Here is a 24,784-nt window from a genome sequence, read left to right on the forward strand (position 1 = left end):
CCCATCCAGTGGTTGTGTGTGTGTGTGTGTTTGTGTGTGTATGAAAGAGAAAAAACAGCATGCTGAAGCACCTGTTCCAGATACCAGAGCTTGTAAGCCATTCTGTTACTTAGGGATGCTCCGATCGATCGGCTGTCGATGTTCACTCATAATAGTTTGATCGGAGCACACTCTGAAGGCCTGAAACCTAGACTACATGCACCTCAACGTTAGCAGTTTCGTGTTACTTTACCTGAAGTTTCTTAGTTGCTAGTTATCAAATTCAAGGTCTGTAATATGCCTTTTAGTCCAGTTAAGGGATTGGCTGGAATATGCAAAATATAATGTTATAGGTGTAGCGAACAGGGACAAAAGCAGCCTCATAGCAGCATCATATTCCCATTTTCTTCAAAGGTAGAACGCCACTGATGACTTCTATTCATGCTTGTCTACCCCAAATAGCTTAAAAGTTAGGAAAATGAAAGTAACATTATTACCCCCATCAATGCAGATGAATGTAAGGATCCCTGTATTGTAGGCTAGTGGCGTAGACTTTACTGCTGACGTTCTCACCGTTTAATTGCCTTTCACATCAAGTAGGCTACATCTTAATAACGACACCATTACGTTAGCGCCTCATACAGGTGCTAAAGCTGTCACACCGTTACGTTACAATGGACTTTCTTCTCTGAACGAATATTGGTAGACTCAAAAAAATCTCACGATAGCCTGTTTCAAATGAAATCCCCTCACCCCTTACTACATAAAGGCATAAGGCCTCTTCGGTCATGAACTAATAAACAAATGTCAGGCCTACATTATCAAGAATATTATTTATAAACAGATAAATGGCCTTAATTTAAAAAAACAAAAAAAACTATTATGGGGTCATTTACAATTGATTAGGCTATGCTGAGTTGTGGAAGGGAAATGGGCTGTTTGTTTTAGAAGTAGCAGGCCTGCAGTATGGAGTTAGATATATCACCATTTGGATTTGCAACAGATGGATTCACTAATAAATTGCATTTTGCAGGATACTTGATATACAGGCTAAATGCAAATATGACAATGCATGATATTATTAAAACAAAATATAGAAAAATAATATAGACCAAAAATAAAGTAGGCACTAATATTCTTTAAAATTTGTTTCCTGTAAATGTTGACAGTCATTCTTAATCTTTGCAACTGGTTCATTGGTATGTATAACTGTTGGCTTAAAACGTTTAAAAAAAGTTAGTGTACAGCTCTGCACCCATCCTGTGATCGGTATCGGCAGATACTGATTTCAGTGATCGGTAATCGGCCCCAAAAACGCTGATCGGAGCATCCCTACTATTACTGGACCCCTTCAATCAAATGCAGATTTGCATCCTGTTTTTCTGAATTCCCAAAGACTCGTGGAGGTCAGAGCGATGCAGTTTGACTGTGAGTGAATAAGCTCCTAAGGCAGTTTGGCTGAGAAGCGAAACTCATTTCTATGGCAGTGCACAGAATACGACAGGACAGTACTGCTCCTCTTCTCTGCATTTGGTTTGAGTATGATGTCTATCAGCTTACCTTGCTTTAAAGTACGCCATGTTAGATGTTTGAGTTATAATGATTTTTATTTTTATTTTGGTGTTTTTATTTTATATATTTTTTTGTTTAATTGTGTGGTGATGGTGGTAAGATCTGGGGTCCACTCCTTCAGAGAGAAGGCATGACTGGACCCTTTCTTCAACTCCACTCCTCCCTCTTTTCAGTTCTATCCTTTGCTCTATTTCTGCATCTTATCGTGCCTGTCAGGCCATCCATGAATATACACACAAACAAACACACACACACACACACACTCTCCCCTGCATGTCTGTATGACATTAACACACAAACACACACACCCTGCATGCTGTCTGTGCTAAGAGCACCCGTCGCTGTCTCGCTTCCTCTCCCCCCCATCCCACACGGCTGTCAGAAGAAAACAAAGCCCCATCCCTATTCATCAGCAGCACGGGCCGTGAATTCATTGGTTATCAATGCGTTGGCATTTACGAAATAGAAAGGAGGCCTCAGCCGTCCATTAATATTTCATAGTCCTTTAATGGGTGCAGTTCTGCGCTCCCTCATTCTTCTCTTGAGGAAGTCCGGTGGGGTTTGGAGAGCCGCTCGGCCCCAGTCCCTCTACAGGGAGTCGTATCGAACCCTGGCTCAATCAGACGCCTTTCATGGAGCTCGGCCCCCGAGGTCGGCCTCATCAGCATAACACCTGGACAAGTGAATGCCACCGGTTTGGAACTCACCCAGAGGAATGTCGATGCATCTCGCTTAAAGACGCCCGCCGATCAATCGCCAATCAAAGGCCCCTGAAGTGCCAATCATGAACAACTGACAATCACGTGCCTGCGCTGAGGCCCTGATGTCCGTCCCTGAAGCACATAGCCAATGAATTCCAGGCCGCCCCAGATCCCTCCCTTCCATCGACGCCTCCATCTGTGCCTGATTTTTTTAATTTATTTTTTTAGTCGTTGTGAAGTCAGCAATCATCCACCTCCTCCCCCTTGAAATCGCCCCCCTAGTGGTAAATAAAGAACCCCTCCCTTTCTGGTTACTCCCTCCCTAGGTTCGGAGTCGTCTAGTAGTGTAGGCTCCTCGACGGGGTCTCTCCCTCGCCCCCAGGCTGTTCCGCTGTATCTCCCTCCGGCAGCAGCGACGGCCGCGGCGGCTCGGGTCCCTGCTGGTCCCTCGGGGGCCCCCCTGGCCCCCCCTACAGCCGTGGCCCCCCCTCCTCCGGTCTCCCAACCCTCCTACCCGCCCGTCAGCTCCTCCAGCGGAGGCTGTGTGGCCTACGAGCCGTCTCGCAGCACCGGGCACCGGCACCACCACCACCATCATCCGCCACCGGGGGCGCTGCCGCCACCGCAACAGCCGCCACACTCTTCCTCTAACACCACTAGCTACTATCTACTTCCTGTCGAAGCTGCGGGGATCCCGCCCGGCAGTATACTGTTCAACCCGCATACAGGTGGGTGGCCTCACCTGTCCGCACCTGTCCTCCCCCTGAGTGCCGTTGAGTGACGAAGGGAGGCGGGGGTTGGGGGGGGGGGGGGGCAGATTCCCCCACTGTCTCTGCCATGCTGGTCTCCAGGCCTCTACCAGGATGACCACTTGATCAGGAAAAGATAGTGGGAGTGTCTTCTATAACAGCCCCCAACCCCCCCACCACACACATACACATACACACTCTCACGCTGTAGAAAGGCTTGTAGCTCGGGACTAGAGATCAGTCTTAACCCCTGGCTATCAACCCTGTGTGTGTGTGTGTGTGTGTGTGTGTGTGTGTGTGTGTGTGTGTGGTGAGTGTTACGGTGGTCTCTTCTCTCGTGTCTTTCCTCTCCTTGTTCCTCTGTCCTTCTTGTGGTCAGTGTGTTCTTTTAACAAACTAACACGACTTACCCTGGCTACTAATGTTGACTGCATGGTTAGCCTGGAATATGACCAGAGCAAGGTAGCCTTCATATTTATACAATAGTTAGGTCCGGTCGAACTATTTAATAATTTCTGATTGGCCGAGATGCATTCATATTTCAGGACATCCCCACTGGGAGGGTGAATGCTCAATTTAGCATCTGACATATAGACAAGCAAGTAGGCTATACAAATTACAATATGGCACTTGTGATTGTGGCAGATATAGCCATGGTTGTGATTACCTCAACCTATCTGCCATCAAAATCACTCACTAGCGCCATATTGCTTAACCAACTTCTCTGGAAAGCAGTGACATGGCATCTGAGGAAAACTCAAACATAACAGGAGGATGTGTTGTATGAGTTTTGACGTGACAAGTTTTCAAAGCTTTTTTTCCCCTTCACAGCACAGCAGCAACTTTCAAATACTAATTAGTTTACCATCTATTTTGTCATCATAGGAGTGTATAAGTTTTGGAGTAAAATGTTTGGTCACACTGGAATACATGGTTAGAGCCCAGGGGAAGTTGTGATATGTATTAAGTTTGTGCGTGAATCGGAAAACGATATAATGTGTAATGTGGGTTTCTTCACATTATTTAAAGTGAACCATTGTGACCTTAACCACTTAGCAACGTTAAGTGCAGAACAAACATTGTGATGATGGGTTTTGGATACATCTTAACATTGCGTGTGTGTGTGCGAGCAAATGTTTGTAAATAAGATTGTGTACATGTGGAAAAATTACAGAATGTTTATGCACTGTATATTTAGATTCTGTGTGTATGTGTATGGATTTGGGTCAAATGATATGTGTATCCCCCTGTAGGCCAGCCATTCGTTAATCCTGACGGAAGTGCGGTGGTCTACAACCCCAGCATGACCTCACAAGGGCGAGGCCAACAGCCACTGCCCCTCCCACCTCCTCCGCCTCCTCCCCCACCTGTGCCACACCAGCCAACCAATCACGTGCTCAGCCAGGTGAGTCCAGCCAATCATGTGCTCACCCACGCTGAGTCCAGCCAATCCAAGGCTCAGAGCCACATTTGAAAGTAAAGGAAGGAAGGCTGTGTAAGCATGGCTATGAAAAACTAACGGTTTGTTCAGCTTGGATGAGCCAGACAGCCAGCTGAAACACTGTAAAAGTGACCAAAATGAAGGAGCACACACATGTTTAGGTTGCTTATTTTGATTTTAGAACGGTGCAGCAAATGACCGATGAAGATATAACCACATCCAAGGGGGATGGAATTGTCATTTTTTTTCTACCTACTGTAAAAGTGACCCTTGTCTCTGGGCTTGTGTTAGGCCCCTTCAGCTCTAATGTTCTGGGTCAGAGGTCAGCTGTGACGCACGTCCTCTACTGAGTTCTTCTTTACTTCATGTCTGCCTTCTCTCTCTCTCTCCCTCCGTCATTCCCTCTACCCCTTCCTTTCTTTCCTTTTCTCCTTTCTCTCTATCTCTCTCCTCTTTCCATTACCCCCCTTTTCTTCTTTCTCTCCTTACCCTGCTCTCTTCTCACCCCCACCCCCCTCCCTTCCTCTCCCTTTCTACCTTCCTCTTTTCATCTCCCTCTCTCCCTCCCTCTCTATCACTCCATCTCTCTCTCTCTCTCTCTCTCTCTCTCTCTCTCTCCCTCCTCCAGCCCATGCGTCCTCTCCAGTCCACGGTGACGCAGCCTGTCCAGTACTCCACCATCTCTTTCCAGCCTCAGCTCCTGCCTGTCTCCCCTAACCAACAATACACCGTGGTACTTCTCCCTTCTCCCTTCTCTCTCTCTCTGCATCTTTCCTTCATCTCCCTTTTCCTGACTTGGTGTATTATTCTGCTCTTTGCCATGTTACTCTACTGCTCTCTGCACATTCTGCTACTTCTCTTCCTTTCTACTCTTCATCCTCCTCTCTTCCACGGTTTGTCCTCTCTCTCTCTCTCTCTCTCTCTCCCTCTTTCTCTCTATCCCACTCTTGTGTGCTCTCATCTGCGCTCCTCCTGTCTCATTTCTCTTCTTTTTCTCTGTGCTCTTGTTCGACTCCTCGCTGCCCCCCCCCCCCCTCCATGTCCAGACATTTAGTGTCTAAAACAAACTAAACCATGAGCCATCCTCAGGCTCTGCAGTTAACCCACAAGTTTGTATTCTTAGTTACAGTTTTACTTTCATTTGACACAGAAGTGACTCTGTACAGGCGTTCCGCAAGTATTGTATTTTAAGAAAGTCAGTGTTTACCATAAGGTATAATAAGGGATGCTTAAAGCAGTGCTGGGCAGTGATTTCACAGGTAATATAGTTCTCCAGTGCTCGGACCCTTTTCTGAAAGTTTATACTGTTTGTAGAACTGGCAGAATCGGGTCAGTGACTAGTTTGCGACTTAAAACTTGAGCAGTCCTGCGACCTGTTTCTACCCAATCTAAACCAGTCCACCACTCATTAGTATGTGTGGAAATGGACGTAAATAATTAATTGGCCGACAGATGTTGTGATGGTAGCATCTCTGGATAGAAACACAAGAGACAACCCCCCCCCAGTTAGGGTGCGAGTTGGTTGATGTAGGTGTCCAAACGTTCCTCGGCCAGGCGTAGTGTTTGATGTTGGCCTATTTTATTAGCCGTCGAAGCACATAGGACCCTATACAGGACCCAATACAGGAGCTGGTAGAGAGGAAAGGATGTAATTTCCATTCACTACATTCAGCCTGTTACACTCTAGGCTCCATCTAGGCGTTTAGCGTCTCCAACATAGGTAACGGATAAGATGCCTTCAAGTAACCATTTAAGTCGACTTAGACTTAGGACTTAGACTAGATTTAGGATGTATTTTCCATTCAATAATCTGTTAGACTTGCGTGTAGGATGTGACACCATGCGGCCTACTACAGTATTTATTCTCCCTCACAAGTCTTTATGTTGTAGTTATTATTAGACTGTAATAAACAGTAATAAGCCCTGATGGTCAGTAATAGGCAGTAACCGTGCACACATGGAATGTTTTGTGGTCATTAACAGACTGGTATAGTCAGTAACTGTGTACACATGAGGTTTTGATAGTAATTAATGCTAATGAGGTAATAAACGGTAATATGCAGTAATAAGTATTACTAGACAGCGCCACTGCCTGATGAAACTGACCCCCTCTCTGTCGCCCCCTGGTGTCCAGGCGCAGGATAGCTTGAGCTGCCAGTTTAGCCACCTGGGCATGGTCCAGCGGCAGCCCTCGGGCGAGGGCCCCGACCCGCACACTGCCATGTACCCCTCCTCCGTGGTGGTGCAGGCGCCCCAGCAGCCCAGCTACGTGGTTGGCCCGCCCGGACAACCAGTCCCGCCCCCGTCAGCCTACCCGCCCAATCACGCGCCACCACCGCCGCCCGTCAACCAACCAGTCATGCAGCAGCAGAGCTACATGACACAGCCCATGCAGCAGGTAGGTCAGCTGCACACACAACACACACACACACACAGCCCATGCAGTAGGTAGGTCAGCTGCACACACACACACACACACACATACACACACACACAGCCCAAGCAGCAGGTAGGTCAGCCACACACACATACACACACATACACACACACACAGCCCATGCAGCAGGTAGGTCAGCTACACACACATACACACACACACACACACACACACACACAAACACAGCCCATGCAGTAGGTAGGTCAGCTGCACACACAACACACACAGCCCATGCAGTAGGTAGGTCAGCTGCACACACACACACACACACACACACACACACATACACAGCCCATGCAGCAGGTAGGTCAGCTACACACACATACACACAAACACAGCCCATGCAGCAGGTAGGTCAGCTGCACGCACGCACACACACACACACACACAAACACAGCCCATGCAGCAGGCAGGTCAGCTGCACACACACACACACACACACACACACACACACACACACACACACACACACACACACACACACACACACACACACACACACACAAACACAAACACAGCCCATGCAGCAGGCAGGTCAGCTGCACACACACACACACAGTCCATACAGCACTTGGATCAGCCACACACACACACACACAAACACACACACACACACACACCGCACGCCCATCTACACACCAACGCACACACACATATTTATATTGATGCAGCTCACCCCTCACACGTTCATTTACAAACACAAATACACTCTCTAGTAAGCAGCACTGAAGAGCTCTGCTCTGATGGGCATATCTGTGCATGTGTTTGTATATGTGTGCATGTATTAATATCTGTGTGTGTGTTTGTATATGTGTGCATGTATTAATATCTGTGTGTGTTCCTCCAGATGACTGCGTGCTACTGCGCTCCAGGGCAGTACCCACACTCCAGCCAACAGCACTACCGGCCCGTCACACCCCTACACTACAGCAGCCCTCAGAGCCAGCCCCAGCACCCTCAACAGACAGGTAACACACACACACACACACACACACACACACACACCCCTACACTACAGCAGCCCTCCGAGCCAGCCCCAGCACCCTCAACAGACAGGTAACACACACACATACACCCCTACACTACAGCAGCCCTCCGAGCCAGCCCCAGCACCCTCAACAGACAGGTAACACACACACACACACACACACACACACACACCCTTACACTACAGCAGCCCTCAGAGCCAGCCCCAGCACCCTCAACAGACAGGTAACACACACACACACACACACACCCCTACACTACAGCAGCCCTCCGAGCCAGCCCCAGCACCCTCAACAGACAGGTAACACACACACACACACACACACACACACACCCTTACACTACAGCAGCCCTCAGAGCCAGCCCCAGCACCCTCAACAGACAGGTAACACACACACACACACCCCTACACTACAGCAGCCCTCAGAGCCAGCCTGTACCCCAGCACCCTCAATAGACAGGTAACACACACACACACATGCACACACACCCCCCCCCCCCCCCCCAGGTTGCCCCACTGGAACAGGGGCAGAAGATTGCCCTCATATGTTGTAGGGTGTGAGTGAGGTAGTTAAGGGTAGAATGACGGAGCAGCTTCTGGCTTGTATTCCCCTATGAGGGTATTATGGCATATAACCATCAAATGAATGGCCTTTAGTGTAAGTGGAAATCAGGCTTTTCCCATTTTCTCTCTCTCTCTCTCTCTCTCTCTCCCCCTCTTTCTCTCTCTCTCTCTCTCTCTCTCTCTCTCTCTCTCTCTCTCCCTCTCTCTTCTGTTCTCTCTCTCTCCCTCCCCCTCTTTGTGTTTTGATGCTGTATAATGTTGGGGGATATTCAGAGTGAATTGCAGGCATTGGACAATGAGTGCACCCGAGGGGAGCATGGATCTGATGAGAGCTTGTGTGCATGTGTGTGCACGCCTACGTGCGTGCGCGGTTTGCTCGTCGCCTCCGCTCGTTGCCTCAGTCCCCTGACGCTCACTCTTCGGGCACGGGCGATTTAACCGTAACTGCTCCCCATCACCCCGACCCAACACGGCTCTCTCCCTCCGCTTAAATCAGCCCTCACCTCCTCTCTCTGCCTCCGCCACTTCCTCCTCCACTCCACTAACGCCTGCCTTCAGCGCAGTAATGCCTTCCCCGACACCACGGGGAAAGAGCTCCCACTCACTGAGATGGGCACACGCTTCATTTTGATTTCTTCTTTTTTTTCCCCGCTCCTCCTGTTGTAGATGGCTATTTAATAGAGAGGAAAGGGTTGTTAAAAACTTGAGTTGTGGTATACATTTAGGGGTCATAACTTGATTGTGTGTGTGTGTGTGTGTTAGTAGCAGCTAACATGGAGTGATAGAATTCCACAGTACTGTATGAAAAACCTTAACATTGTCATGGTCATGTATGTGAGTGTGTGTGTGTGTGTGTTTGTGTGTGTGTGTGTGTGTGTGTGTGTGTGTGAGTGCGAAGACCTGAAGTAGAGTGGCAGAATGCGGGGCCGAGGCACTGTCTGAGATACCTTAACATTCTCACAGTGAACCGGTCTCTTTTTCCGCCCCTCCCTCCTCTCCTGTGCTCAACTCTGTGGCCGTCTCCGACACAAGAACTCTTTTCCTGCCAATGCTGAACCGCTCAACCCTGTACCAACACGAGGCCTCCCTTTACCAGCTAATCCTCATGCCTTCAAACCTGTACCAATCAATGCATCGTTCATCAGCCTTTACCTACCAAACACCTCACACTTCAGCCTTTTACCATCCAAATAACTCACCCTTAAGCCTTTTACCTACCAAACACCTCACCCTTGAGCCTTTTACCTTCCAAACACCTCACCGTTAAGCCTTTTACCTTCCAAACACCTCACAGTTGAGTCTTTTACTTCCAAACACCTCACCCTTGAGCCTTTTACTTCCAAACACCTCACCCTTGAACCTTTTACCTTCCAAACAGCTCACACTTTACTTTACCCACCAACACTAAACAGTCCAGATATGTGCCTACCAGCATATCTCACTCTCGAGCTCTTTACTGACTAACCCATCAGGCCTAGGTCCATTATCCATTAATGCGGTTCTCATCAACCCTGTATATGTTGACACTCCGCCACTTTGCATCTAATCGGCTCCAGCAGCGTTAACGCTGCGTGATGTTCTGTTAACATATCATGTGTACCGGTCGATGCGCAGATACTTGAGCTTTAAGCGTAGCCCCCTTCTGCAGGGTTAGGTTTGTGTTTATACATGCAGTTTCTTTTGTCACGATGGTGTTTCTTACAACCTTATTGATCTGCTTGCATGCAGTGAAAAATGGGATGTATTGATTTGTGTGTGTGTGTGTGTGTGCTGAAATGCTCATGTCTTCAGGCGGTGGATGGAGCAGTGCTGTTTGGTCTTCACACATAGTTTGACTGCATAATGTGCAGAGAGCATAATCGCCTCCCGCGCATTGTGTGGGCGGGGGGGTTGAGGTCTCCATGGGAACAGCTCTATGCTCGTTGCAAATTGCCTTTCTCTGCTGCCCGTTAGCGAGACGGAGAGCTGGGGAGCAAGATCGGGAGTGTTCAGCTCGTTTTCAACACACACAGGACTGGGGAATGTTCAGATTGTTTTAAATGTGCAGGACTGAGGAGTGTTCAGCTCGTTTTAAACACACACAGGGCTGGGGAGTGTTCAGATCACACACATAGTGTACAAAGAACCCTGAGAAGCAGGCCAATGAGAGCTCCACAAGGTGTCCTGATTGGAATGTCGCCATCACATTGTGGTCTTGTCGTCCTTCTCCTCTGCCACTTTGCTCTTTCTCTCCCTACCCTCCATCTCTCTCTCTATTTCTGTCTCTCTTTCCATCTCTTTCTCTTTCCGTCTTTGTCTCCCCCTCTGTCATTCCTTCTCTTTTTCATCCTCTCCTCTCCTCTCACTTCCCCCCCCCCTCCCACTCTTTCTCTCTCTCCCCCTCTCTCTTGCTCTCCATCTCCCCCCTCTCTCTGTCTCTCTCTCTCCCTCTCCCCCTTTCTCCCTCTGTCTCTGTCCCATGTCATGGTGGTTGTGTGAGGGTCGCTGTTATAAATAGCTGAAGCCCTCTGTTCAGCCACTAATGGGAGGCCATTGTGCCCCCCTCCCCCCCCCACCCCACGGTGTCCACCTCCTCCGCCGCCTCCTCGTTCTCATTTGGTCGGAATTGATTGCGGTCTACCTGAATAAGACCCCGAGCAGAGAGAGAGAAAGTAGAGATCAGCTGATAGCAAGAGGTGAAAGGAAACCATTAGGTGGAAGAGAGAGAGGGAGAGAAATTATGGAAAGGTAAAAGAGTAAGAGCGAGAGAGAGCACGCGCAAATGATGAAAAGGTAGAAGTTAAAGGGGAGAGAGATGGAGAGAGCGAGAAAGAGAGAATGATTGAAAGGTAAAAGTGAAAGGAGGGAGAGAAAGAGAGGGAAAGTTAGATATGTGTGAGAGAGAGGGGGGGGCGGAATGAGGTCGTGTCCAGTGCTGGGTTGGTTGGGTGAAAGCCGACCCACAGAGTCCTTCCCGATGACATTGACTTGCACGCCAAGATGCTTGAAAAAAAACTAGTGCGTGTTTTTATATCCTAGGAATGGCCGACCTTTTTTTTTTCTTGGTTTATGACCCTTTTTCCTTGGCTCTTCCATCTCCCGTGTCTTTAGTGATCTTGAACACGTGTACTTTAAGTCTGAGTGTTCGACATGACCTTTCGGGAGAACGAGGACGAGGAGGAGGGCCTGTCTTGACTCGAACCATTTATTGATTTTTTTTTTCTTCCTTCTTTCCCTTTCTCCCTTTCCATCTTTTGTATGAAGTAGTGTCTTTAAGAGGATGTATTGATGTTTTTCTTTTTTACATCGACCGCTCTGTCTCTTTTAACACTAATGCAGCACATTCAGGTCCTAGTCCAAGTACTTTCACTTTCTTGCTGAACGGAACATGTTGGTTTTATTTTTGAGTTTTCTTAAAAACATCAACTTAAAATGTTCTCCCCCCAGTGTTGTGTGCCTTTGGATATCATCAGTGTGTGGCACCACTTTTTACATTGTGTCCCCTGAAACTGTTCTAGAATAGAATAGTTTCAGTTTCATAATGGTTTCTAGAATAGTTTCAGGGAACACAATCCAGAGCCAGAGAGATAGAGAGTTGTGACGACTCCATTGACGCTAATGTTCTCTCTCTAGGGCTCTGTCACAATCTATGACACAATTCTAGAACTTGACATTTTGTTTGTTTGTTTGTTTGATAGAACAACCATGACATGGCAGCGCTCTGACATCTCCCGTCTCTCCTCCTCTCCCCCATCTTCCACCTCCTCCTCCTCCTCCTCCTCCTGTCTGCAGGTTACCAGACTGTGATGCCAAATCAAGCTCCTGGCTACCAGAGTGTAGTGGGAGTGCAACAGCCTCAGAATCAAAGCCTGGTGAGCAGCCAGCACAGCAATATGGGCAGTCAGATGCAAGGCATGATGGTCCAGTACCCTCCAATGCCATCCTATCAGGTGAGCCCTCCCGGCGCACACACACATACACACACACACACACACACAGAGGCACAGCAGGAGGCCTTCTGTTAACAACATGCCCCCGCACTCTCACACAGATACGCGATCAGACACACACACCACACACACCCACACACACACACACACACATACAGGCTGCTCACATCACAAACCTGATTAATGAAATCAATCATAGGTGGAAATTGAAGGGAGACCTGTTCTCCCCTCTTGGGACATTCTGCACTGCGTGGGAAACATAATTTATTTCCTCGGCTTTGATTCATTTTTCCTCCTACCTGTGCTTGTGTGTGTGTGTCTGTATCTGTATGCGTGTGTGTGTGTGTGCGTGTGTGTGTGTGTGTGTGTGTGTGTGTGTGTGTGTGTGTCAGCAGGTATCAATGCCCCAAGGATCTCAGAGCATGCCTCAACAGACATATCAGCAGCCAATCCTGATCCCCAGCCAAGGCAACCAGGGGCACATGCCCTCGTCAGGCATGCAGGTCTACTATAGTGTGCTTCCGCCCAATCAGCACACCACCATGAGGTACGCACACACATATATACACGCATACACACACACATACATACACACACACACACACACACACACACACACACAGGCACCAGGTCACTCTCTTGAAAGCACACATAGAGCGCTTATGCATACATGCACACATACACACTCGTACTATCACAGCACTCACAATAAACACACACACACACACACACACACACACACACACACACACACACACACACACACATACTGCAGAGCTCCCAGCCAGCAGGCCTGTCCTAGTGTGCACCTCTGTGTATAATTATATGTGATTAATGGCATTAGGGAGAGCATAACTGCACCATCAGTATTCTCTTAGTGTGTGTGTGTGTGAGAGAGAGAGTGACCACCGCAAGATTATTACACTAATAAGGCTCTTCCGCTGGTGGTCAGGGAGGAGGAGGAGAGCGGGGTGAGCTGAAGACGAGTGCAGCGCATACAAGGATACAAGGAAGTTTGTTGTCACATGCATATAGTTACTGGATGTAAGAAATGCAGTGAAATTATGTCTGGTGTCTGCCTATTTGTGCATTTATGGGGGGGGGGGATAAAAAGTGCAGTAGAAGAGGGGTTTAGTAGATTAAGTGGCAAGGGCTGCATAAGAAAGGTGGGGGAGGATGGGATTGGGGGGGGGGCACCAACAAGGAGCACCCAAGAGCATGCAAGGTCACTTGCTTGCGTCAGCTCCCCCTCTGCTCTCTGAGGATAGGGAGCCTTTTTTAGCCGACCAGAGGCGCGTGCGTGCGTGCGTGCGTGCGTGCGTGAGTGTGTGTGTGTGTGTGTACACCAGTCCCTCATGATTTCTATGCTGGCCGATTCTGCCCGTCTCAACAGAACCATTCGACTCCCAGCAGACTCCAGCTTTCTTTTCTCAGCTCTGCCTCTCTTGCTCTTTTTTTCTGTTCTTTTTTTCTTTCCTCTGGTTTCTCTCTCTCCTTCCTTCACTCTCTCTGACTCCCTACCTCCTTCGCTCCCTCCATCTCTCTCTCTCTCTTCTCTCTCTCTGTCACACTTTCTCTTTGTCTGTCTGTCTGTCTCTATCTCACTCGCTCTGACATTCTCCTACCTGCTCATACCTCCCCTGCTCCCTCCCTCTCTCTCTCTCCTTCACCCTCCCTCTCTTTATCTCTCTCTCTGTCAGTCTCTCTCTCTCTCCCTTTCTCTTTATCACTCTCTTCCTCCTTTATCTCTCTCTCTCTCTCTCCCTCTCTCTACCTTATAAATATAAAGACCTGTGAACAGAGTGGAGCAGAGGGGATGGTGATGGTGTGAGGCGCAGCATAATGGAGGACTTAACATTTCCAGCTGAGCCGGACACACACACACACACACCCACACACCCACACACCCACACACCCACACCCTCCCTGACAGCCCCTCATTCTTCTGCCGACGGCAAAGGTCAGGCCTGGTGCTGATAAGAGTCTCCCCAGCCACAGGGCTGCTGACTGGGGCTCCAGTCAGTCCCCCCCCCCCCCCCTCCTCCTTCACACACACAGACATACCACACACACATATACCACACACACACACACTCAGCCTCATCCTCCATCCTGGCCCCTGCTAGTTTATTTATTATCATTATTATGTGCAGGGTGATGAAGCGGGGCCTTGGCCTGTGGATTAGCACCCAGAGAGGCCATAGGACTGGCTAAGGCTTTAAGGCTTGGTCTGGGCGGGTGGGTTTGTGCTGCTTGTTGGAGGCAGCAGTATGTCCTTGTTTCTGCTGCATGAGTGCACCTGACATTTATCTGGTGTGTGTGTGTGTGTGTGTGTGTGTGTGGGGGGGGGGGGGGGGTGTACGCAGCTCCACAGTGGGTTTCCTGCCCCCGCCGGGCTCTGAGCAGATGCCGTTCCCCAGGCCCACGTCCCCCTGCAGTTCACAGCCAATCCCGACGCAGCCCTGCTCAGGTACCCAATCACAGTGCACCACACATGATTCTAGAACACACAGATGTCCTCACAATGTACTCAGTTGACCTTGACATATGAACATGACTTTTAGAAATCAATATTTACTGAGTACTCCTGAAAAATTTGAATGATCATGTGGAATATCTCTGGAAATCTCATTCATGTAGTGGGAATGATTGAAAGACGGGTACAGTCATAACGCTGCATTTATACTTAATGGCATGAAAAAAATCTTTGAAGTTTTGTTTTGTTAAATTGTAAATGTTACATTAAATGGATCATTTCCTGTTGATAATCACAGAAATAAAGATGCAGGGTTTCTAGTCCAGTTCCAGATGTATTTTGAGGGATCAAAATAAATGAGTTTGTACTTGTGTCTGTCACATTTACTGTTTCATACACAACTGATCTTATATAGCTTTTTGAATGAACTACTTTTCCCATCAACTGGAAGGACTAGGGCCTGAAAGAGTAAGTGTGACTTGATGTACCAAAATCAATCTGGTACACACACACACACACACACACATACCACAAGGAAGGAGAGATTGTATTCCTGGAATATGGAGACGGAAATGTATTCACACAGACTCAGACATGGGAAAATAAGTGGAAATGTGTCTCTTTTGAAGGATCTTTGAAGGAAATCATTACGGGGAGATATCTCCTCCACCGCTCACTCCACAGACACCCTCATTATCCAGGATTTTCGCTTTTCTTTTTTTTACTACTTTTTTTTCCTGAGTGGATTTCTCAGTCTGTCAGTCTCGACAGCCATGATTATGCACAAACCAAACCACAGAAGACGTGTGTGTGTGTGTGTGTGTGTGTGTGTGTGTGTGTGTGTGTGTGTGTGTGTGTGTGTGTGTGTGTGTGTGTGTGTGTGTGTGTGTGTGTGTGTGTGTGTGTGTGTGTGTGTGTGTGTGTGTGTGTGTGTGTGTGTGTGTGTGTGTGTGTGTGTGTGTGTGTGTGACTTGCTTGAGATCAAACACCATATCCAGGCAAATCTCAGTCAGAGCTGTGGCCTTCTGCGGCAATTTAATGAGTTTGTGTCGGTGTTTATTAAGCTCCAGAATTTACCCGTGCTCAGCATCGACTTTGCCTCCAGCGATCTTGAAAGTACATCATCGTTTAAGGCTGACTCGCCTGTTAGGCACTCGCAGAAAACTTCTTAATTGTTTGTGTATTTGTTTGTGTGTGTGTGTGAAGATAGAAATTCCCCTCTCTCATTTATAATCTCATACACTCTCTTAGGGAGGATATATATATATTTTTTTTTATTATTATAATATTTTTTATTATTATAATAATTTTCTTTGTTTTTTTAATTAACAGAAGTGTCCCCATGAACGTTGTCCCCTCCCCCTTCTCTCTTACTCCGCCATCACCTTTGAAATAATTGAAACCTATCCTGTCTCGGGCCTCTCTCCTACCTGAGTGGGTCTGGGGGTCGTGCCAAGGTCGTCGCCTCTCTCAGCGCATTGCATTGCGTCCACACACGATTGGTTCGTTTGCCATGGGGAAGAAATCACCCAATTAAGTTTTAATGTCTCCGTGCCCTTGCACTTTGCGGCGGCTGCCAAAGACTCACTGAATAATTCATAAGTCAACAGCAATTTTTTTTCCTAGGCAAATATCGCATTTAATCACACGTGGTGTATCCCACTCGTTGATTGTTTTCGAGGAGCGTATAGGTTAATGATATGCTTAATTAGGAGGGCCGGGGGAACGATCGGAGACAAAGAGAGGAAACGAGGAGCGGTGTTGTCTTCCCCCTCAGAGGGTTTTGTATCCCAGTGGAATGAGTCGGCACAGGAAATACAAGTGTCCACAGAACGCAGGCCTGCTTAGCCATTCTAATGGCTATTTACATTCCATCACTACACTGCAGAAAGTGAGCATTTGCATTTTAATGGCACAGTTGAGACATGTGTGGCCCACAGTGTTATAGCAGATAAGCAATGAAAGCATCAGTCAGAACAAGGGATTGTGGGTAGGCTTTGGCTTTGTTTCTTCAATACTACTGCGCCTGGTCCTTATGACGCCAGTGTGTAGGGTTTAGGACCCTGCAAGTGAACTACTGTACTCTGATGATAAGCCATTTCAGCTGTAGAATTGTCACTTTCCGTCACGCTACACGTTAACTGAATCATTACAGTTTTGTCACCGGTCCTGACCTTTTGATTGTATAGGACGACAACAGTTGACCAAAGTACTTTATAAATAAACCTGACTTGACTTGACCTAACGAAGTGTGACTGAATATAATTTAAATGTGTGTGTGTGTGTCGGCAGGTGTGCATGCGCCCCCTCCGAGCGGCAGCGTGGTGATGATGCAGCTGACGGTACCCCAGTCCCACCAGCCGCGAGCTCTCTCCCCTCAGCAATGGAAGCACAACAAGTACTACAGCCTGGACCACCAGCGCAGCCTCAAGCTCCCCGACAACACGCCGCACGACACCTCACAGGTACGCTGCCTTTGTGTGTGTGTGTGTGTGTGTGTGTGTGTGTGTGTGTGTGTGTGTGTGTGTGTGTGTGTGTGTGTGTGTGTGTGCAGTCTCAAGGTTCCCGACCACACGCCTCTTGATTGTGTTTGCACAATCCGTTTGACTGTATGTCTCTGGACACCTCACAGGTAACACAGCCTCCGTGTGTGTGTGTGTGTGTGTGTGTGTGTGTGTGTGTGTGTGTGTGTGTGTGTGTGTGTGTGTGTGTGTGTGTGTGTGTGTGTGTGTGTGTGTGTGTGAATGAGGGTGATAAGTGCATACCTTACGGGTAGATAGGCCGACAGCGAGCGAATTCAATTGTGTATGTTAATGTGACTTCGAGTGTGTGTGAGAGAGAGAAAGCAGAATTGAGCTTTATGTTAATTAGATGTAATGAGCAAGTGTGTGTGTGAGAGAGAGAGAATATTCCACTGCCATTTGTTCTTCTCATTACTCATCTCTGAACATGGTCATGTTGCTGTGATATCTTCATAATGGATGTTAATTGACAAGGTCATGAGTCGCGCACACACACTGACTGCTTAGGGCAGTTGCTCAGTAGCAGACCGGTTTTAACCTGACAACTTACACGTATCAAAGCTATTATATCAAGGATGATATAAAAACAGTAAGTGCCCAATATTAAATATCTGCAGGAATATACATACACATAACAATCACTTTACCACTCTTTTAGTGTTTTTTTGTCAATAGTTGTTTCACATTAGCATGGAGAAGTTGCAGTGCCGTTTTCAAAATGTCTATCATTTTACAACAGCAGCCTTTAGATCCCTTGTATATGAGGAGTTTCATATGAAGGAAACATTTTAATAAGAATATTTTCCTTATATTAGTCATCCCTGTATATACACACACACACACACAGGCGGTGACTTTAATGGCTCCTCGTGATCTTTTTTCCAGCCTGAATCCCAAGCCGTTTACACACACTGATCAAGGTCCAGAGGCATTAGCCCATAGGTGTGAAGGGCAGTTTAGTGAAATGTGTGTTTGTGTAGATTGCTGCTCTGACAGCAGAGAATAACTCTCATAGGAAGAGAAAGAGAAACTGCAAAACAGCTGGAACTGAATGGGCCTGCACAGAATCTATTAAACCTTTATTTCACCCCATGGTACTCTCAAGGGGGATACAAATATGTGTGTTTATTTAGAGATGGTGTGAAAAGGACTTAAATAAATAAATGTTGCACAAAAGAGAGCAAATTACAAAAATGGACTATTAAAATGGGTGTCAGAAAGTGTGAATAGTAGGGTGGATAAAAAAGAAGCCTCTATAAGAGAATAAACTACTACTCTTACAGTAGTGGAGTAAAAAAATAATGTCTCTCAGCCAGTGTGGTGAAATCACTCATAGTGAATGGGCTGTCCTTGTGCCATACTATAACAGGAAGTGGAGCATGTGTGGCATTGTTGTGGCACGACCTTGAGCATTTTCTCTCTGTGTGTCTTTCTTTGTGTGTGTGTGTGTGTGTGTGTGTGTGTGTGTGTGTGTGTGTGTGTGTGTGTGTGTGTGCGTGTGCGTGTGCGTGCGCGCACGTGTGTGTGTGTCCTTGTGTTTGGGCCTCCGCAGGGCAGCCCCCAGCTGGGCAGTCCCTCCAGCTCGCCTGCGCCACCCTCCCCCACCCCGGCCCACCTGGCCAACATGAAGAACGTCCGTCCCAGCCTCGCCCCCCTTCCCATCATGCCTCACTTCTCCCGACCCTTCGTCCCTGGCCAAGGTGAGCTAAAAACACAGACAGGAGTGTGTGTGTAGAGGGAGGGGGAGGATGGGTGTATGCACCAGATTCTCTCAGCTGTGTCGGGGAAACTGTCCTGTGTTCGCAACTTTTGCCCTTGAATGTGTAGTGTGTGTGTCCAATCTAAAGTGTGTTTGTTTTGTTGCGCCCCCTGCAGGTGACGCACGGTACCCTCTTCTTGGGCAGCCCCTACAGTACAACCCCCCCATACGGCCCCCTCTGCTCCACGGGTCACACATGGTTCCCAACCACCATCACCCCCACCAGGTAAGACGCACGCACACACACACACACACACACACACACACACACACACACACACACACACACACACACACACACACACACACACACGCGTAAAGGTAAAGATGCATACACACACACACACACACACACGTAAAGGTAAAGATGGATGCACACTCACACAGATATCAAGATGCGCCCACACACACACACACACACTTAAAGGTAAAGATGCATGCACACACACACAGATATCAAGATGCACACACACACACACACGTAAAGGTAAAGATGCATACACACGCACACACAAACACACCTGACCCCTCTCCCTGTCGTCGTCCCCTAGGGCCCTATGGGTATCCGGCATGGCGGTGGGCGGGGCAGGAAGCCGACGCGGAAGGCTCTCTCCACTGATCTCAGCGTAGGTGACCCTCCTCCAGGTGACTGAGGGGAGGCTAGGGGTGGGAGCGATGGCCCCCGCGCTCCTGATGCTACATGGCCGCTCTCCACCCCTAGCCTCCTCCCCAGCCTCAGCCTCGCACTACCAGCTTTTGCTAACACTGCCGCAACCCAGCCATAGGGCTTCATAGGGCTTTTAACCTTTTCAAAAGCACCCATTTGTTTCTTGAATTTCCCCTTGGGGATCAATAAAGTATCTATCTATCTATCGATCTATCGATCTATCTATCTATCTATCTATCTATCTATATTAACCCTTTAGTTGTTACTGTTATCAGTTCAAGTTAATTAATGAAGTTGCCATTATGAAAACAAAACAGGACAATTGTTCTTCTTCATTTGAATTTCTAAAAGTTCCTGTTGCTAATGAGGGAGTTTTTCAATATCCTAATTACTTAATTATTTTCTCTCTATCTTTCTTTGTGTCTGTGTGTCTCTGTGTGTGTGTGTGTGTTGTGTTGTGTTTCTGTGTGTGTGTGTGTGTGTGTTGATCTGTCCCTGATGTCCAGTGAGCGGGCGTGTTCTGGAGGTGACGGCCCTGCTGGATGGGCTGAGCTGTGGCGAGGTGGACTCCCTTCTGGGCGAACTGACTCGAGCCGGAGCCGCCACAAGATGGCCGCCACCCCTGCCCCTGCCCCCGCACCTGCCCTCATCTCCCCCCTCCCTCCTCCCCCTTAGCTCTGCCCAGTGGCCCGCACGTCGGGCCCTCGGGCAGCCACCCACCACCACCCCAACCTCCTCCACGGATCCCCTCCCCCGGCCCCTGATGGGGCCCAGATCTTGGCCGCGGCCTACATCATCCTGTTCTGTTCCTGTTTGCGTGGCGCCACTTCATCCCCCCCACTCCCACGGCCCAGAATGCCCTGCTCAAGCACAACAGCTTGCCCCTCATCGCCAGCTGCCCGCCGGCCACGAACTAGCAGGAGACGCGTCGACACACACGCCCTGCAGCGATCCGGCTCCCACTGAGGATCGGGGGGGGGGGGGGGATGGGTAAACTCAAACACACACACACACACACACTCACAAATCCCCCACCCTCACATCGCAACTCCCCCTCCTTCTGACACCGCCATGGCCTTGGCGTCAGCTGACACACACACACACACCTCTCATCTTGTACCCACTGTTGGCCACACACACACACAGACAGCACGCATACACAATGGGATTTTCACTCAAGTTATAAGGGACTATTTTTTCGGGGGGGGGGGGGGGGTGTTGTATTTGTAATGTTCTCTAAAGAAAAAGCTGGGGGAGAAAAATCTGCCATCAGACAAGGTAATATTTATACACACAAATACACCGAAGAACACACAATGAAGTGACAAAATATTATCCCGTCTATTTTTGTTTCTCCTTTTCCTCACTTTTAAAAGATTTGACCAGGACACATCACAAAAAAAATGGGCAGCCGCATGTAGTTTCTTTTCCTTGATATTATGATTATTTTTATTTTTGTTTTGTATGTGGAATCTCCGTGCCAGACTCAAAAAGACTTTCTCAGCTGCTCTGCCGTGCCCCCTCCCCCTCTAGTTTCAACTCTCATTTCCGGAATCCTCCCTTTAGATTATTATTTTTCGTTCTCCTCTTCCTCTCTTTTGCTCTCATTTTTAAAAAAATCACATTATTATTCCTCTTTTCCTGTAACGAAGGGGGCCGCCGCATCGGCTTGCTTCCCTCACACAGACGCCGGTCTCTCTCTCTCTCTCTCGGGTTTTGGTAAATCCATCACAGCGGTGCGTGAAATAACCATCAACTTGCCATGAGAACATCTCACACAACAGAATCAATCACTATTAAACTTTTGTTCTTTATTTTCCGTGCCTTCTAAACCACATCTCTGCAGATCTATCCTGACAACGTGGAACACACGCGTTGCCAATTGGTAAGAGGAGGGGGGAAAATAACAGCCAGACTCCATAAATCGTAAATAATTTATTATAGTATCTGAATAATTCAGTCACTCTCTCTTCACGGTGAATGTCATGCTGGTAACAGGCACAAATGGGAGTGTGAATGACTTCTTGGTTTCAGCATTTTTTTCTGTTTTGATATTTTTAACCTAATTTAAAATCATATATATATATTTTTTTTTTTGCATTTTTCTGCAGTCTTTAAGCGTTGTGCCCCAACCTCTACCACCTGTTCCCTTCTCTGCTCTCGCGCACGGCCAAGACTTGCGTTTAAAAGGGTTCCTTCACCTTCCCCACATTTTTATAAGGAAAAGAATCATCCCATTTTCAAGGTTCACTGGAAAAAAATAACTGTTTGCACATTTACGCAATTCCACCTCCCTCCCCTTGTTTTCTTTTATGTTTGTTGAAGATGCGTGGACTCTGAAAGGCTGTAAAATGTTTGCTGGTGCAAGTTGTTTTTATTTCAGTTTGAAACCAATAAATGTTTACACCAAAACAGATTCTCGTTTAATGTGCCGTTTGAATGTGGTAGGTAGTTGTATTACTTAAGTTTTCCACTGAGTGAAACGCTGACGGGAGCACGCCACTGAAGTTCCGAAAAGGGTGGACCTACGATGAAATGACAGTCATGTTGCTGTCAGCTTCCTCCATAGTTTATTTTCCCTGAATTGAATATGAATGGTAAGTCTAGATTGCCCTCTGGTGGTCATCGCATGGTTGTGACTACGTTTTCCCCTGGAGTTGAGAAGCCTTGTCCTCTCCTGAAAATCTTCTGGCGGATACCTATGAGCTAAAATAATAACTGATGACCTAGTTGAATAACTAACCCCTAAAGTCTCCCGTCAAGCTGTTTTTGTCCACTTCTACACAAATTATATGTGCTGTAAAAAGTAGGCTACATAACTTAACCACTCAGCCTATATGTAGCCTAAATTGTTAACACAAGGAGCAATAATAATCACAACAAATAATTAAGTTAAATAACTTAACATTTTGGCGGAAAACTATGGGGGGGGGCAGCTTCACGCAGGTGAAAACCAGGCTACTGTTTTAGATGTCCACTCCAACATAGGCTACATAATGAACATATATGCATAGGCCTATTTCAGAATTTCCCAATACCAATTGACCAATATAGAACATGGTTAATGCTGCTCACTCTGTTTCACACATGTAGCTTTGGTCTGAAACAACTAGGCTAAGCCGTAACCCTACATTTACAATGAAAATATGGAGTTGTGAGATGGGAAGAGTGCGAGAGAAGAGATTTAGAATGCCCTTTCTAGGTGTTCGAAAACTTCAGCACATAGGCCGAGAAGCCTTTCCTCACGGGCGTGTAGGTGGAGCTCATGTGAAAATTGTGTTTTATTGAGACTGTTGATTGCATAGCCTACAAATGCCTACTGGACGTTATGGGATTCTGTATGAGAAAACAGATACAATTGAAAGGGATGAGCTTCTGGTTGAATTTGTATTTCCTATTAGTTGCAGTGCATCATATTATTAATGCATTAGTCCCGGTCCCGGAATAAAACCTGGCATAAAATAAAGTGGCATTCCACGTTCACTGGAATTCTTACAACGTCACGTCGCAGACAGTTCGGTCCCTAAACTATTATGACGCCTCAATACGCGTTTATTGCCTCATTAGGATTCTGCTTTTTACGTGGAATGTTAGTTGAGTTTAAAGTTTTATTCTGGACATCACCTAGTGAGCAGACAATTTTTTTATCGCTCTTGATTTCTCACGGATTTTAGGATAGCCTACAACTGACTTAAAACTCATAAGGTGTGTGTTTACACATCATGGGTGCAACGGTGGTCGAAGGTAAGAAAATGATTAGGCTAAAATAAATAGTTAGGCTACTGCTACTCTAAATATTGATTGGTAGGCCTATTACTTTTAGCTCTCATCCTAATATTTCAATCATGATTTCAGGTGAGGCACACGGTGGCGTAGGCCTACCTTCATACATTCATTCATTGGAGTTTTCTGGCCTTGAATGGCAAACTGATGCCATGGTCATGGATCAAAAAAATCCATTCAAGGCCTTAATGGATGAAAAAAAGGTAGGTGTGGCTAAGTAACGGAGCAGTCTAACAAAAAATATTTTAGGTGTTTAGCCGGCAATTTTGTCCAAACTTTGTCCAAAGTGTTATTGTCCAATAGGCTATGCTTTGTATAGGAGCAAGTTTCAAATGTGAAGACTATTTACCAGCAATTGTTTTACCCATCGGAACACCACAGGTGCAAGGTCCTAACAAGGAGAAATGCCTGTTGGGTATGAAGGTTTGGCTGCAGACCCAGATAGGAACGCAGCGTCTGGGACAACACCTGCCCCAACTGACCAGCACTGTCCCCTTAGCTGAGGAGGTACCTGCTTTAGTCAAACCAGTTTAGTGCTTGAGATTCTGAAACTGTTCTGATCTGATCAGCGGCCAACATGCTGAAACTACTTTAGCTCTGATTCGACTACACACCAACATACTATAAACCACTCAGATTCTGCCCTGATTCACATCCAAGATACTGAAGCTGTTTTAGTTCTGATTCGACTACACACCAACATACTGAAACCACTCTGATTCAACTAGATGGGCACGAAGTGGGCAGATTTAGATACTCTTTTGGGACTTTTGGCTTTTTTCAGCAGATAAGCTGTTCCCCAGTAACCCAGTCCCCCTCTCTGTGCCCTCAGGCTGCGGTGGCGGCTGCTGCCTGCCCCCCTGTGGTGGATGATGGCTGGACATCATTCATGTTCAGCACGATCGATCGGATGGTGTCCGAGGAGAACGGCCGAGCTGAGCTCTGGGCCACCGTGCTTCAGTTTAAGGAGCAGGCCCTCGTCCAGGAAGCCCAAGCCAAACTGGACCTGCTGTCCTGCCAACCAAGGCTGGTGTTGCCCATATGCACACACACACACACACACACACCTACCTATACATACTTAGGGCACATTCACACTAGAGCCTTTGGTCCGGATCCAAGTTTGTTTAGAATGTGGGCTGTTTTTTTTGCCAATATGACACACTCATGCACACGTAAATGCACTCAGCTCTACTGTTAGCGACAGGCTGGTGTCC

The 24,784-nt window shown here is 47.4% G+C and overlaps 1 protein-coding gene across 3 annotated transcripts in view; it reads left to right on the forward strand.

Moving 5' to 3' along the window:
- r3hdm1 (R3H domain containing 1) overlaps window positions 1-20,435 on the forward strand; it is a 56,877-nt gene extending 36,442 nt beyond the window's left edge. Inside the window, exons 15-26 of one of the 3 annotated variants that reach the window (XM_076303536.1) lie at window positions 4,255-4,406; window positions 5,071-5,175; window positions 6,577-6,840; window positions 7,727-7,847; window positions 12,203-12,360; window positions 12,756-12,907; window positions 14,727-14,830; window positions 17,129-17,301; window positions 18,911-19,058; window positions 19,234-19,343; window positions 19,669-19,743; window positions 20,291-20,435. In XM_076303536.1, coding sequence (XP_076159651.1) covers window positions 4,255-4,406; window positions 5,071-5,175; window positions 6,577-6,840; window positions 7,727-7,847; window positions 12,203-12,360; window positions 12,756-12,907; window positions 14,727-14,830; window positions 17,129-17,301; window positions 18,911-19,058; window positions 19,234-19,343; window positions 19,669-19,743; window positions 20,291-20,293 — 1,565 coding nt within the window. In that variant the 3' untranslated portion in view covers window positions 20,294-20,435. Of the gene's footprint in view, window positions 1-4,254; window positions 4,407-5,070; window positions 5,176-6,576; window positions 6,841-7,726; window positions 7,848-12,202; window positions 12,361-12,752; window positions 12,908-14,726; window positions 14,831-17,128; window positions 17,302-18,910; window positions 19,059-19,233; window positions 19,344-19,668; window positions 19,744-20,290 lie in introns of all 3 variants that reach the window. The other 2 variants (XM_076303538.1, XM_076303537.1) reach the window with 2 other exon arrangements.
- Window positions 20,436-24,784: the final 4,349 nt, after the last annotated feature.

This window comes from Alosa pseudoharengus, unplaced genomic scaffold (genome assembly GCF_046254945.1).
Source record: "Alosa pseudoharengus isolate Yale_2024_CS ecotype anadromous, Long Island Sound unplaced genomic scaffold, YU_APseudo_1.1 YU_APseudo_1.1_scf_24, whole genome shotgun sequence".
NCBI lineage: Eukaryota > Metazoa > Chordata > Actinopteri > Clupeiformes > Clupeidae > Alosa > Alosa pseudoharengus.